At 57.6% G+C, this 13,177-nt stretch overlaps 1 protein-coding gene across 1 annotated transcript; it reads left to right on the forward strand.

Moving 5' to 3' along the window:
* Positions 1-8,898: 8,898 nt before the first annotated feature.
* LOC125340669 (serine protease 27-like) lies at positions 8,899-12,901 on the forward strand. The gene is made up of 6 exons (XM_048332427.1): positions 8,899-9,029; positions 10,175-10,201; positions 10,483-10,645; positions 10,975-11,246; positions 11,735-11,904; positions 12,079-12,901. The coding sequence occupies exons 1-6, from the start codon at positions 8,978-8,980 to the stop codon at positions 12,364-12,366; spliced, it is 972 nt and encodes a 323-aa protein (XP_048188384.1). The 5' UTR covers positions 8,899-8,977; the 3' UTR covers positions 12,367-12,901.
* The last annotated feature ends 276 nt before the right edge of the window (positions 12,902-13,177 follow it).

Genomic DNA, 13,177 nt, shown 5'->3' on the forward strand with positions numbered 1-13,177 from the left:
CCATGCCGGGCATCCTCGAGGTGAGGGATGGTGGCAGGACCTGTGGGATCTGCCAGCTGCCAGCCCATAGCTGTTCGCTGAATGAATGAATGAATGAATGAATGACCATGGAAGGGGATGGGAAGGTGGGTGGTGTCTACAGCTTTGGCTTCCTGCTTCTGTCTTTTCCTTCCCACTCTCCCCAGCTTCCTTTCTGTTCCAGTGTTTTCTGCCCTTCTTTGAGGTCCTGGGGACCCACCGGGAAGGCTTGTAGCAGACGAGTCACCCAGGAGGAGACCGCAAGCAGAGGGGCCCAGTCCACGCCAGCAGAAGTGGCACAAGCCAGGCAGGCACTGCTGACTCACACCCATAACCCTAGCTACTCAGGAGGCTGAGGTCTGAGGATCGAGGTTCAAAGCCAGCCCAGGTAAGCTCCAGTTAACCACCAAACATCCGGAAGTGGAGCTGTGGCTCAGGTGGTAGAGTGCCAGCCTGGAGCACAAAAGCTCAAGGACAGTGCCCAGGCCTTAAGTTCAAGCCCCAGTGCTGGAAAAAATAATGAAGACTTCCCGGCACGAAGGCAGGAAAGGCCCCAGGCGCCCGCTCCCCCGTTCCCAGGGTGTAAACAGTCCTGAGAGCAAGGCGGAAATCTTGGCATGACTCAACATCCACTCAGCAAAAAATATTTACCGAGTGTCTATGCCGTGCCAGGCCCTCACCACGCATCCTGGCATGGCTTCACCTGTGCAGTGGGGGATGGGGGATGTGCTGGCCGCCCCTGCCACCCACACCAGCCGGCCAGGGTTGCAGGCAGGGCACGCCAGGGTGGCCGTGCAGGGTGCTCACATGTGCACAGCTGCTGGGGCTCAATGCCAAAGCCCAGGGCCTGACTCACCCACCATGGAAATTCACACGTGAGCCTGGGCTGCAGGGTACTCGGTTTTTGAGTCACTGTGCAGCTCAGGCTGGTCTCACACTCGCGATCCTCCTGCCTCCGCCTCCTGACAGGCATGCCTTACAACACCCAGCCAGGATGTATTTTGAACAGGGGTCTCCAGTTGTCATCCAATCAAAGGCTACCAGTGTCTCCCAGTCCTGTAGGAGGCTGTGCTAAGCCCTAGGGTGGAAACGAGGCATCATGCCACCCTCCTGAAGGCCATCAACACACGGCATTGTCCCCAGGAACAAGCAGTGAGCAAGCCAAGGCCACTTCCGCCCCCCCCCCCAGCCTGGACACTGGATGGCACCCTAGCCTAGCAGGTGGCCAGTTCCAGGAGGAGGCCCAGTGCCCAGGGGTCACGCCCAGGGTGCTGAGATCTGAAGAGGGCAGTCTGAAGCCAGCCTGGGCAGGAAAGTCCACAAGACTCTTATCTCCAATGAACCAGCAAAAAGCCAGAAGTGAAGCTGTGGCTCAAGGGGTAGAGTGCCAGCCTAAAAAGCTAAGGTACAGCACTCAGGCCCTCAGTTCAAGACCCAGGACCAGCACAAAAGGATGAATCTATGAGGGAAACCCAATTGAGAAGGGGGCTGTGTCTGAGTGGGGGGCACAGGCAAGACGGTCACCTGCTGGAGTGACACAGCATCCCGCTGGCTTCTGCACCTTCCGTGGGAGGCCCCTTCCCAGGCCTTGCTGTCCAGGGAACCCGTTTCCATGACAACCTGTTTCCCTGGCAACCTGCACATCATTTGCCCTTCCCTTCCTCATGGCTCTGGTCCAGCTGGGCTTTAGCAGGCCCTGGGCCTGGATCCCATTCCGAGCCTCCCATGCTCCCCGCTGCTTGACCCCAAGCCCCCCCCCCCCCACTGCTGTCCTGTGGTCCCCCCAGAGGCGTGGCTAGTTCTGTCCCTCTGGCCGCATCTGGACCTGGAGATGCTCAATGGGTCTCCTGAGAGCTGTGGAGAGGCCAGCATGGAGGCCCAGCATCTCACACCTCCCAGGTTCTTGCTTCCATCTTCCCCTCCGGACTTCCCACCCCACCCACACTTCTCTTACGGGGGAAGGGGGGTGGCTGCCTCTCCCGCTGAAATTCTGGGGAATGGAGGGTCTCCAGCTTGTAGTGATGGTTTACTATTGCCTGTAACAGTGGTGAAACGTCTCCCTCCCCACCCAGCGTTCCTGCCCATCGCGGTGGTCCTTCACATTGCTGCCCTTCCTCAACCCCATCGCCTCCCACCATTTCCACACAGGCTCGGGCTGTTGCACTCTCTGGGGGCTGGGCTTCCAGAAACCAGGTGATGTCTGTGGGAACGCAGGCTTGTCGCGTAGGCTGTGCCTTCCCACCACGCAGAGCCGCGAGTCCTGTGGTTTACTGAGGCCTGTAGGTGTTTCCACCTTCTCCGCCAGCCATCGTGATGGCAGCTTCCCCAGACACCTTCCCAGGAGTGCTCTCCTAGAGTTTATTTACAACCTTTCACAAACGCTGGCTGCTGCTGAGCGTGTGGCAATGCCTGCCATCCCAGCACTGGGGAGGCTGAGGCAGGATCTTGAGTTTGAGGCCAACCTGAGCTACGTAGGAAGTTCCTGTCTCAGAATAATAATAATGATTTCAATAAGCTAGCTTGATACAATTTGTGTGAAATTATAACTCCATTTCTCACATTGACTGTGCTGTTCTCACAAAGTAACATCTACCAGTTAGAGAGTCCCCTGTTGTCAAAAACAAAAAATCCAGCTGGGCACTGGTGAGTCACATCTGTAATTCTAGCTTACTCAGGAGGTTGAGATCTGAGGATCATGGTTCAAAGCCAGTCTGGGCAGGAAAGTCCCTGAGACTCTTATCTCCAATGAACCACCAGAAAATCATAGGTAGCGCTGTGGCTCAAGTGGTCGAGCACTAGCCTTGAGCTGAAGAGCTCAGGGACAGTGCCAGGCCGTGGCTTAAATGTAGAATGCTTGCCTTGCAAGTACTAGGCCCTGACTTCAAACCCCAGCACCACAAACAGAAGTAGGGGCTGACCTGCCAGCAACCCCCAAGGAAGCAGGGCTGTAGGACGCAGCGGCCCTGCCTGGGTGCCTGGTGACTCACAGTGACTCAGAGGGGAGCTCAGGTCAGAGGTCACTCTGTGTACCCAATCAGTGCCTGCGATGCATGGCTGAGCAAGAGGTCGAGGCTGGGGGGGGGCGGGGAGGAGGTCAGCCCTGATGGGGTGCAGGCTGAGCCCTGAGCCGGGATCTGCAGCCTTTGGGGGCCCCTCTCTAACCCCCAGCATGACTGGGCAGCTAGGTCATGCCTGCCCCTGGAGAGGAAGCAGGAGAAATCACCCAGGCCACCCCCGGAGGGTGGGGAGTGCTCCCCACCACCCCCTCCTCCCCGGGGCAGGTGAGTGGCTCTGCTAATTGCCACTAATGAGGCTCCGGCCCTGTGGCTCATTTCTCCTGCAGCCGGCAGGGCCAGAGGTGCGGGGTGTGGGAGTGCCAGCTGTGCCGGGTCAGCTGCCCACCCCCCATGGGTCCCCACACCTGCAGCCTTCCCTGCCCTCCATCCTGAACCCTGGGAACCTGGATTTCCACCCTGCATCCCCACAGAAACCTCATCCCTCACACCCCAACGATCTCAGGCCTCCTGGGTAAGAGCAATGCCTCATCTCACACGTGCACACACGCACCCACACGCACCGTGTGCAAACCTCGGGCCCAGGAGTCATCGTGACTCATCCTCTTCCTCCCGCCCACACCCAGCCATCTCAGACTCAGAACACTGAGGCCTCGAATGTTCCAGAAGATCCAGAAACTGCCCTCCGTGTGCACAGGCGCTGCTGGCAGTTCAGACACTGCATTGGATTCCTGGTGTTCCCCCCTCCTTCCCCGCTGTCCCCACAGCTGGCGGCGGGTGGGGGGGGGGGCACTTGACAGAACATGCATTGCTTGCAGGCCAGAGCAGCGGCTCATGCCTGTAACCTCTCAGGAGGTTGAGATCTGATGATCACAGTTCAAAGGAGGCAAACAAACCAAAGCCCTCGAGCACGATAGAGCAGTTCCTGATGGTCTGTGGCCGGGTTTGGAAGGCCAGCGGGTCCCTCCATTGGCACTAAAGATGGCAGCCAGAGGCTGTGTGCCAGAGGGACTAAGCCAATTCTACCCATGGCTTCTGTGCTTCGGAGCAGCCTGCCCCCCCCTCCCAGCCTCATTTGTGAATGAATGAAAATCACTGGCACACACTCATCCTATATTTATTTGGAGGTCATGCTTTTTTTTTACTTTTCTGAAAATGACACTTTTCACGGGGAACTTTTATAACTTCAGGGCCTATGCTTCTGCAAGTTTGTCCAATGATTTGATGAATTAACAGAGATATGAACTGTACATTTTGCTTACTGAGGCGAACTATGGATCACCTATTTCACTTGTCAGTCATAGGGCTTGAACCCAGGGCAGGGGGATATCCCTGAGCTCTTTTTGCTCAAGGCTAAGCGCTCTATCAATTTGAGCCACAGCACCACTTTGTCTTCAGGAGGTTCATTGGAGATAAGAGTCTCATGGACTTTCCTGCCTAGGCTGGCTTTGAACCGAAATCCTCAGATCTCAGCCTCCTGAGTAGCTGGGATTACAGGCATGATCTACCAGTAGAGCCACCAGTGCCCTGGTAGATCACCTTTTTAAATACTGCTACATTAGGCTGCTCTTACAATGTAACACATTCTGGCATCCCATTCAGTAATCCATTTATAACCTGATTATTAACATGTATATAATATTTCATCATGTAATGGTCATAACTGAAGCCATGACCCTGAAATGAGACATTCACTCCTTTCACTGTTGTGTATAATGTGTCAATAAAATAACCCTGTTAAGAATCTTTGAAAGGATCTCATTACTTCCTCAGGTGAGATTCCTAACAGCAAGGTGAAAGTAATTAACTTATTTGCAGCTCCTGATGATGGATGATTAAATTATGCTCATGAAAGGCTGTTTTCTCTTCTCTCTTTACAGTGATGGGGTTTGGGTTCAGGGTGCTGCATTTTCTCAGCAGGTACTGAGTCATGCCCCCAGTGCCCTGTTTTCTGGAGCCTTTGTTATTTTTCAGATATTGTCTCACATCTTTTGCCCAGGCCAGCAATGGGCCCAGGTAACCCTACCTCGATCTCCAATGGAGCTGAGGCTGCAGGCTTGCACCACCAAGCTCAATTTGTTTGCTGAAATGGGGTCTCGGTGACTTTTTGTCCAGTGTGATCCTCATTGGGATTACAGGCATGAGTCATCACTTTTTTTTTTTTTTTTCTGTTTGTTGGGCTCATCTGTAGTCTGATTTCTTAAATTAAAAAAAAATTTTTTTTTTACATTTTTGCCAGTCCTGGGGCTTCTTTTTGCTCAAGGCTAGCACTCTACCACTTGAGCCACAGCGCCACTTCCGGCTTTTTCTGTTTACGTGGTGCTGAGGAATCGAACCCGGAGCATCATGCATGCTAGGCAAGCACTCTATCGCTAAGCCACATTCCCAGCCTAAGTCCGAACTTTTGCTTTCCTTTCTTGATCACAGGAAAATAGTGCAAATATTTCTCGAATTGCTAAATGGTTGGCTTGGCAGGGCTCGATGTCTGCCTCCAGAATCGCATCTACTGCAGCTGCTGCCCTCTGTGCCCCACGTCCTCCTCGCTGGGCCCACAGGACATGAGCTCATTACCGGAGGAGCTGGTCCCGGCTCACCTGGCCAGCAGGTAGGATGGCCAAGTCTCAGATGTGACGGGCTGTTGTTAAGACCTTGCTAAGCCTGGAGCATTCCTGGATTGAAGCGCTCGCCACGAGGCACCTGCTTCCACTCCAGGCAAATGCCATGGCCTGAGACAGGGGCTTCGAGTTGCCCTTGATGGTGGGGAAAAACTGACCTTGTAAGCCTGACCCTGCCGCAGTAGCAAAGGCTCCAGCATGCCAAGAACTTGGCCTTGACAGTGTGTCCAATAGAGCCCTGTTCCCTGCAGTACTACTCTCCATTTGCCCCTGGAGGAAACCAGGACGGGAAGCCCCTGGGTGCAAATACCCGAGAACCCACAGTGCACACCAGGTGAAGCAAAATATATTGTTAGGACTTTACAATTCCAGGAAATACCTGACCCGGAAGACAGAAATCCACCTAAAGCCACCCCACCAGACTTCACCACAACTAACACCAAAAAAGGCCCCTGCACCTCCTCACCACTCCTACAACAAACTAGTAGTGACCAGCGATCCTGCAGGGTGCCAGGTGTTTCCCCAGACGGCCAGGGTTCAAGGCTAGTCAGGACCAGGCTTGCAGGTGCCTGGCTGCGAATCACCCTGTGTCTGTCACCCCCTGGTGGCTGGGCCAGGCGCTGCAGTGCGGGGAGCGGGGCTGCTCCCCTGCACCCCCTGCTGACCTGATCAGGAGCCACCAAAACCATCCCAGAAGCCCTGGGCTGGCTCCTGGTTCACACCTGTCACTCCAGCTATTCAGGGGGACCATGATTCAAAGCCAGCCAGGGTAGGGAAGTCCATGAGGCTATCTCCAATGAGCCACCAAAAAGCTGGAAATGACGCTGTGGCTCACGTGGAAGAGCCCTAGCCTTGAGCACAAAGAGGCTGAGGGACAGCACTTAGGCTCTGAGGTCAAGCCTCAGGATTGGCTCACATACAAAAAAAATTGTTACCTGGGTACCAGTGGTTCATGCCTGTAATCCTAGCTACTCAGGAGGCTCATATCCGAGGATTGTCCTTCAAAGCCAGTCGAGGCAGGAACGTCCATGAGACTCTTATCTCTAATTAACCACTTAGAAATCAGAAGTGAAGTGTGTCTCAAAGTGGTAGCAAACGAGGGGCTGGGGATATGGCCTAGTGGCAAGAGTGCTTGCCTCATATACATGAGGCCCTGGGTTCGATTCCCCAGCACCACATATACAGAAAACGGCCAGAAGCGGCGCTGTGGCTCAAGTGGCAGAGTGCTAGCCTTGAGCAAGAAGAAGCCAGGGACAGTGCTCAGGCCCTGAGTCCAAGCCCCAGAACTGGCCAAAAAAAAAATAAAATAAAATAAACAAAGTGGTAGCAAAAGAGCCCAGGCCCTGAGTATAAGCCCCACAACTAACAACAACAACAATGCATACTATGGCCAGGTGTCTGGAATCTGGCTACTCAGGAGGGTGAGAGCTGAGGAGTACAGTTCAAAGACTCTCTAATTAATCAGGAAAAGGCTGGAAGTGGAGCTATGGCTCAAGTGCCAGAGTGCCAGCAAGCAGTGAGTAAAAAAGTAAAGGACTGTGTCAAGGCCCTGAGTACGGGTGTACTGGCTGGCACACACACACCACACACACACACACAGCACAATAAATGAAGTTTGGTACCTCATACCCCAAATCCTAGCATGCAGGAGGATGGTGAGTTCAAAGCCAGCCTGGGCTATATAGTAAGACCCTGTCTCAAAAACCAAAACCCACCCACGACTGACCCACTCACTTCCCCATGGCCTTGCCTGGCAGCATTCCTCCCCGCTGTGCTAACCCCACACCGGACAGTTCCGTCTCTGTCTCTGTGCTGTGGCTCTGATTTGCATTTAATTACCAAGGCTGCAAGTTCACTTCCCATCAAGTGCATTAGCCAAATTAGTTTCCTTTTCGGCAATTTGTCTGTGTCCTGCACTCATTCATCCTTAGGATTCAGTGGGGTTTTCTTTTGCTGCTGTTTGTTTTGGGATCTGGAGGGAGGGTGCATTGTTGGTACTGGGGCTTAAAGTCAGGACCCCGTTGCTTTCCCTTAGTTTCTTTGCTCAAGGCTGGCACTCTGCTGCCTGAGCCACAGCTCCACTTCTGGCTTTGGGTGGTTAAGTGGAAGTAAGAGCCTCATGGGCTGGCTTTAAGCCTTGATCCTCAGATCTTCTCAGCCTCCCTAGGATTACCGGGATGAGCCATAATGGCTGGCTTGCATGAGAGCATTTTGCCATAGGGTCTCCCTTGGTGCTCAGGCTGGGCCCCTTGGTTGCTGAGATGCCCGGTGCTGGCAGGCCTGCATGACTGAGATGGAATCTTTCAACCTTTATCCAGTTGTCCTGGACTCTAGATCCTCGGGCCTTGGCCTCCTCCACCGCGGGGCTGAGAGGACAGACATGCCACTCGGGGCTGGGCCTCACCGTCTCTGTGCCCCGGCCACCGCCCCCCCCCCGCCCCCGCATGGGCAGCCTAGAGTGCTTCCCGCGGTTTCTCCCCTCCGTCTCTGTCTCAGGATCCGGAACTCCGGTGGCCCTGAGACCGAGGGGAAACTGAGGCAGGCCCTGCTGGCTCCGCAGGCGGGAGCGGCTCCAGCTTGACGTCAGCCCGGTGCCCCAAATAACTTCCGGGCTCCGGGGCCGGGGAGGCTGGGCCGCGGGTCCCTGGTCCGGGCGCCTTCCCGGACCTGCCTGCCTCCGCCCCGCCCCGGGGGAGGGGCAGGGGGCTCAGGGCGGGGCTGGGGGCTTCTGCCACCTTTTTCCCGCCCACTTGTGGCTTACAAGCACCCCGTGTATGGCCTCACCCAAGGGCTCTGCAGCCAGGCGCACAGCAGGTGCCCAGGAATAACTGAATGAATGAATGCATGCATGCATGAATGCAGCAGGGAGGTCTCTGTGGCCTGCGGTCGGTCACTGGGGGAAGGTCCCTCAGCCTGCTGAGTAGCATCCCTGGGCAACTCATGGTGGGTGACTGAGGACCCTGACCCTTCCCCACTCCCAGCAGCTCCCGACTCAGCCCCCATAGGCCCAGGGAGGGGTCTGGTGGGGTTCAGGGGGTTCAGGGCTGGGCCACAGGGCAGTTGAGGTCCTGGCACCTCTTCCTGTTGGAGGAGCCAGGCAGGCCGGGCTGACAGGTTGGGTGGCATAGCAAGGCCGACACTCACCTCCCGCATAAAACCCCACTTCATGGAGCCTGCACCTCGCTAGCAGCTCCCCGCCACCTGCCGCTGTGCCCCACACCAGGCCTAGGGACCTCGAGGAGCACCCTGCCACTGCACTCCACACCAGGCCTGGGGACCTTGAGGAGTGCCTCACCACCTGCCACCGCACCCCACGCCAGGCCTGGTGACATGAGGCGGCTGCACACCCCCGCGCTGTTGCTGCTGCTGTGGCTGATGTTTGGTGAGTTCTGGGCTTGGGCTTCTCCACCTCCAGGGGTCCCCTCTGCCCTTCTTGGGACTCCCACCATCACCCCTAACTCCCTGGGCCTGCCTGGAGCAGAATAGCCCCCAGCCAATGGCAAGAACCGCCCCCCCCCCCGGGCTGTCCAGAAGGTTCTAGAAATTTTACCTAGGGGGCTGGAGGTGAGCAGAGCAATGTGGAGGCTGTGGGCCTCTCTATGGAGACCCCTAGCAGGGTCTTCTCTCCAACTCCCCTCTGACTCAGTGTAACCCCCCACCTCATTCCCCAATGAGGAGGACAAGGGCTTCCATAGGTGTAGGTTTGAACTCTGGCCTGTTAAGCTCCAAGTCCTGTGGTTATCCCAATAGCAGCCGGGCAGGGGAGAGGTTCCTCAGGCTGCTCCCTGACCCTGAGAGCCACCAGAAGCCGAGGTCAGTGGGGGTGGGAGCAAGGGGCGCAGGCAGCCGGCAGAGGAGCTGGCACAGTGCTGTGGCCCTGCCCACCGGGGTCAGCAGGTTCCAGCCGGGGCCTCATGGGCCGGCGCCTCCCTCTACAGGGCGGGGAGGGACCCTTCCACATTCCTAGGCCAGCTGGGCCAGCCCAGCAGCCACACTGCTTGTCCTCAGGTCACCTCCCAGCCCGCAAGACAGACCGCAGTACAGTCAGGACTCCAGGCTTCCTTGTTCTCACTGGTGCCGGCTGGAGGGCACTGGGGTTCCCCTCAACAAGAAGCCCCCTGCAGCCTCTCCTTACTCCTGCTGCTCGTAAGGGTGGCAGCAGTTCCCCAGGGTGTAGTGCTGAGTCCCTCCAGTGGGTGGTGCCATCGGGGTCACTGACAGAGGGGTTTAGCAAGGCTCATGTTGTGTCAGAGCCACCAGCACCCCACCAGGCAGGCCCCTGGTTCTCACCTGGTTCTTCAGGTTTCATCCATGGTCAGTAGCCATGGCAGAATTAGGTGGGCCTGGCAGCCCTAGTTGTGCTGGCCAAGCTCTAACAGGCTGCTCCCGGAGAACCCAGGAAGCTCGGCTTTTTCTGCTTCTATGGTGCTGAGGAATTGAACCCAGAGCTTCATGCATGCTAGGCCAGCACTCTACCACTAAGCCACATTGCCAGCCCCTGACAACCTCTTTTTTTCTCATTTCCAGGGACTCAGGAGGCCAAGCCCTCAAGAGGTAAGTGGACTTTGCTGAGATGCAGGCCAGGCCAGGGACTGTATATGTGTGCACACAGAAAAAGACTAGAAAGAGCACGCAGGGCACCAGGGAAGCAGAGATAGGAAAAGCTGTCTTCGTGGAACTGTGGCCTAGAAAAAAGTGGCAGATGGTCTGTCACTCACCTGGCAGAGCAGGGCAGGGCCCAGTGGGAGCCCTGGGGCCAAAGCTTGGGCAGGAATTGGGGCTGGGGTGGGCACCTGGTGCACCCCAGTAAGGCCTTCCATGCGCCCCCCCCCAAGCCTGCGGACGCCCCAGGAAGCTCAGCCGATTGGTGGGCGGGCAGGACGCCTTGGAGCGCGAGTGGCCGTGGCAAGTCAGCATCCAGCGCAATGGGAGCCACTTCTGCGGGGGGAGCCTCCTCACCGAGCGGTGGGTCCTCACTGCGGCCCACTGCTTCTCCAAGTGAGTCGCCCGCCCCGCCCCTGCCCACCCCACCCTGCCCCGCCCCACCCCGCCCCCTGCCGCTTCAGCACCGGGGACAGCGGCCCAGCCACTTGGTCCAGCGCTCACCCACCCAAGCCAGCAGTGACTTCCAGGCCCCGCCCTCGCTACCCCAGCAGGCCTGCCAGTGGGGCCAGCTCCGTGGTCATCTACCCCCTGGCCCTTTCCGGCTGACCTTGGGCATGTCCGTTTTGAAGATAGTTCATAGAGGTGCCCCCCCAGGTGGGCTGGGGGGGCCTCTGGGGCCACAGGACGGGGCTGCCCACACTGCACTCTGCTCTCCCCACTAGCACCTCAGAAACATCCCTGTACAGAGTCCTGCTCGGGGCCCGCCAGCTGCTGCAGCCAGGGCCCCACGCCGTGTACGCCCGCGTGAAGCGAGTGGAGAGCAACCCCCTGTATCGCGGCATGGCCTCCAGTGCTGACGTGGCCCTGGTGGAGCTGGAGGTGCCCGTGACCTTCACCGACTACATCCTCCCAGTGTGCGTGCCAGACCCATCCATCAGCTTCACGCCAGGCATGAACTGCTGGGTCACCGGCTGGGGTAGCCCCAGTGAGCAAGGTAAGGGGATAGCACCATGGAGAAAGGACATGTTTGAGGGTCCAGGGCAGAGGCCTGCGAGGGTGGCCTATGAAATTTATCGCTCCAGAGGCTAAGACAGGAGAACTGAGTTCAAGGCCAGCCTGGGCTAGCAAAACCCTGTCTCAAACAAAGGCAAAACAAGGCTTGAGGAGAAAGCAGGGGTGGAGTAGGGTAGTCTAGCTCAAGGAACAAAGTAAATGAGTAAAATAAAGAAGACCCTGGGCAGTGTGGAGGCTGCATGAGTGAAGCATCTTTTCCTGAAATCTTTGTTCAGAATGGGTGGGGTGGGAGAAGGGGCAGCTGTTCCAGAAGGAAAAGCCACAGAAATGTGGGGACAGACAGAGAAGGGAAGGTGGGAATGGTGGAAGCTGTGGGATTGAGCACCAAGGACAGCTGAGGCTGGCAGAGCTGTGGCTCTGCAGGGCCACAGGGTTCCAGCTGAGCCCAGCCCGCTTCACCCTCCTCAGACCGCCTGCCCAACCCACGGATCCTGCAAAAACTCTCGGTGCCCATCATCGACACGCCCAAGTGCAACCTGCTCTACAGCAAAGGCACCGAGTCCGACTTCCAGCCCAAAGCCATCAAGGAGGACATGCTGTGCGCTGGCTTCGCTGAGGGCAAGAAGGACGCCTGCAAGGTAAGCCTGGAGTGAAAGCTGCCTTGGTGAGCCCCTCCCAGAAGGGGCTTGGGGAGCCGCATTTCTAACACCTGCAAGGCTGGAACACCCTGGTGGGGAAGAGCCAGTGGCAGGACTGGCTCTGGACTAGGGCGTGTCCAGTATGGGCCCTGATGGGCTCTGCTGCCCCCACAGGGCGACTCTGGAGGCCCCTTGGTATGCCTCGTGGACCAGTCGTGGGTGCAGGCTGGTGTGATCAGCTGGGGTGAGGGCTGTGCCCGCCGTAACCGCCCTGGTGTCTACATCCGGCTGACTTCCCACCACAACTGGATCCACCGGATCATCCCTGAGCTGCAGTTCCAGGGCCGGGCAGGCGGCCAGTGGCGTGACCCTCAGGGCCAGCGGCGCGTGGGGGATGCAGCGCCCTGCCTGGCGGCTCCTGCGCTCCTGCTCATCCTGGCGGCCATGCTCTCAGTCCTCTGAGCCTGGCCCAGGAGGGCCGGTGGAGCCGCTTCCAGTGGACTTTTGTAAATAGTTCTTTATTGTCCCTTCAAATACCCAGTTATTTTTATTTACATTCATCTCCAATAAAAAGTGCCAGCTGTCCAAGTGGGGATCACTGGGGGACTGGCGGATGGTGGAGGATTCCCAGTGCTCGGTCCCTGGCAGGGCTGGAATGTCGCCAGGCCCCAGGGCGGAGGGGTTCCTCTGGCTCTTTCCCACCATGTGTGCCAAGGGCTGCCCAGGGCTGGCACTGCACAGGAAGACGCAGGGAGAAAGTGCACCGCAGGCCGCAGGTACCCAGCAGGCATGCCGAGGGCCAGTCTCCTCCCCCAGCCTGCTTCCACGCCCCACTCCACCTTTTCCAGCCAAGTCAGCACAACTTGGGGTGTGGGGCCCTGCGCCTCCTGTAACACCAAAGGCGTGGCCTCACAGTCCCAGGGCAACCTGTGGGCTTGGAGTCTGGAACAACCTGTGGAGAGGGAGGGGACTAGGGACTAGGCAGACACACATATGCTACGCCTGTGCCCAGGTGCACCCCATGGGGAGGCTCCGTTTAATTACACCTGCTGTGCCCCCCAGGGGGCTCCATTGCCCTTTGGCTACTCAGCCATGGCTGGGCCTCTGGGTTTCCCCCCAGATCAGGGTGGGGGCCTGGTCCAGGAAGGGCTACACATCTCCTTTCATGGAGGGGAACCTAGGGAAGGAGCACGGGCAGGACGGCAGCTGCGTGTCCAAGATGTGCCCTGGGGCTCTGTGCCCCAGCCTCTTCCTGGGCACACAGCCAGGCATC

The sequence above is a fragment of the Perognathus longimembris genome, chromosome 23 (assembly GCF_023159225.1).
Source record: "Perognathus longimembris pacificus isolate PPM17 chromosome 23, ASM2315922v1, whole genome shotgun sequence".
In the NCBI taxonomy this organism is placed as follows: domain Eukaryota; kingdom Metazoa; phylum Chordata; class Mammalia; order Rodentia; family Heteromyidae; genus Perognathus; species Perognathus longimembris.

What these genes read in the sequence shown, in the direction of transcription:
- LOC125340669 (XM_048332427.1), top strand. Translation starts at nt 8,978, where the DNA reads ATGAGGCGGCTGCACACCCCCGCGCTGTTGCTGCTGCTGTGGCTGATG. An exon ending in GCTGCTGTGGCTGATGTTTG is followed by an intron (nt 9,030 to 10,174) that starts GTGAGTTCTGGG and finishes TCTCATTTCCAG; the next exon opens with GGACTCAGGAGGCCAAGCCC. An exon ending in GCAAGAAGGACGCCTGCAAG is followed by an intron (nt 11,905 to 12,078) that starts GTAAGCCTGGAG and finishes CTGCCCCCACAG; the next exon opens with GGCGACTCTGGAGGCCCCTT.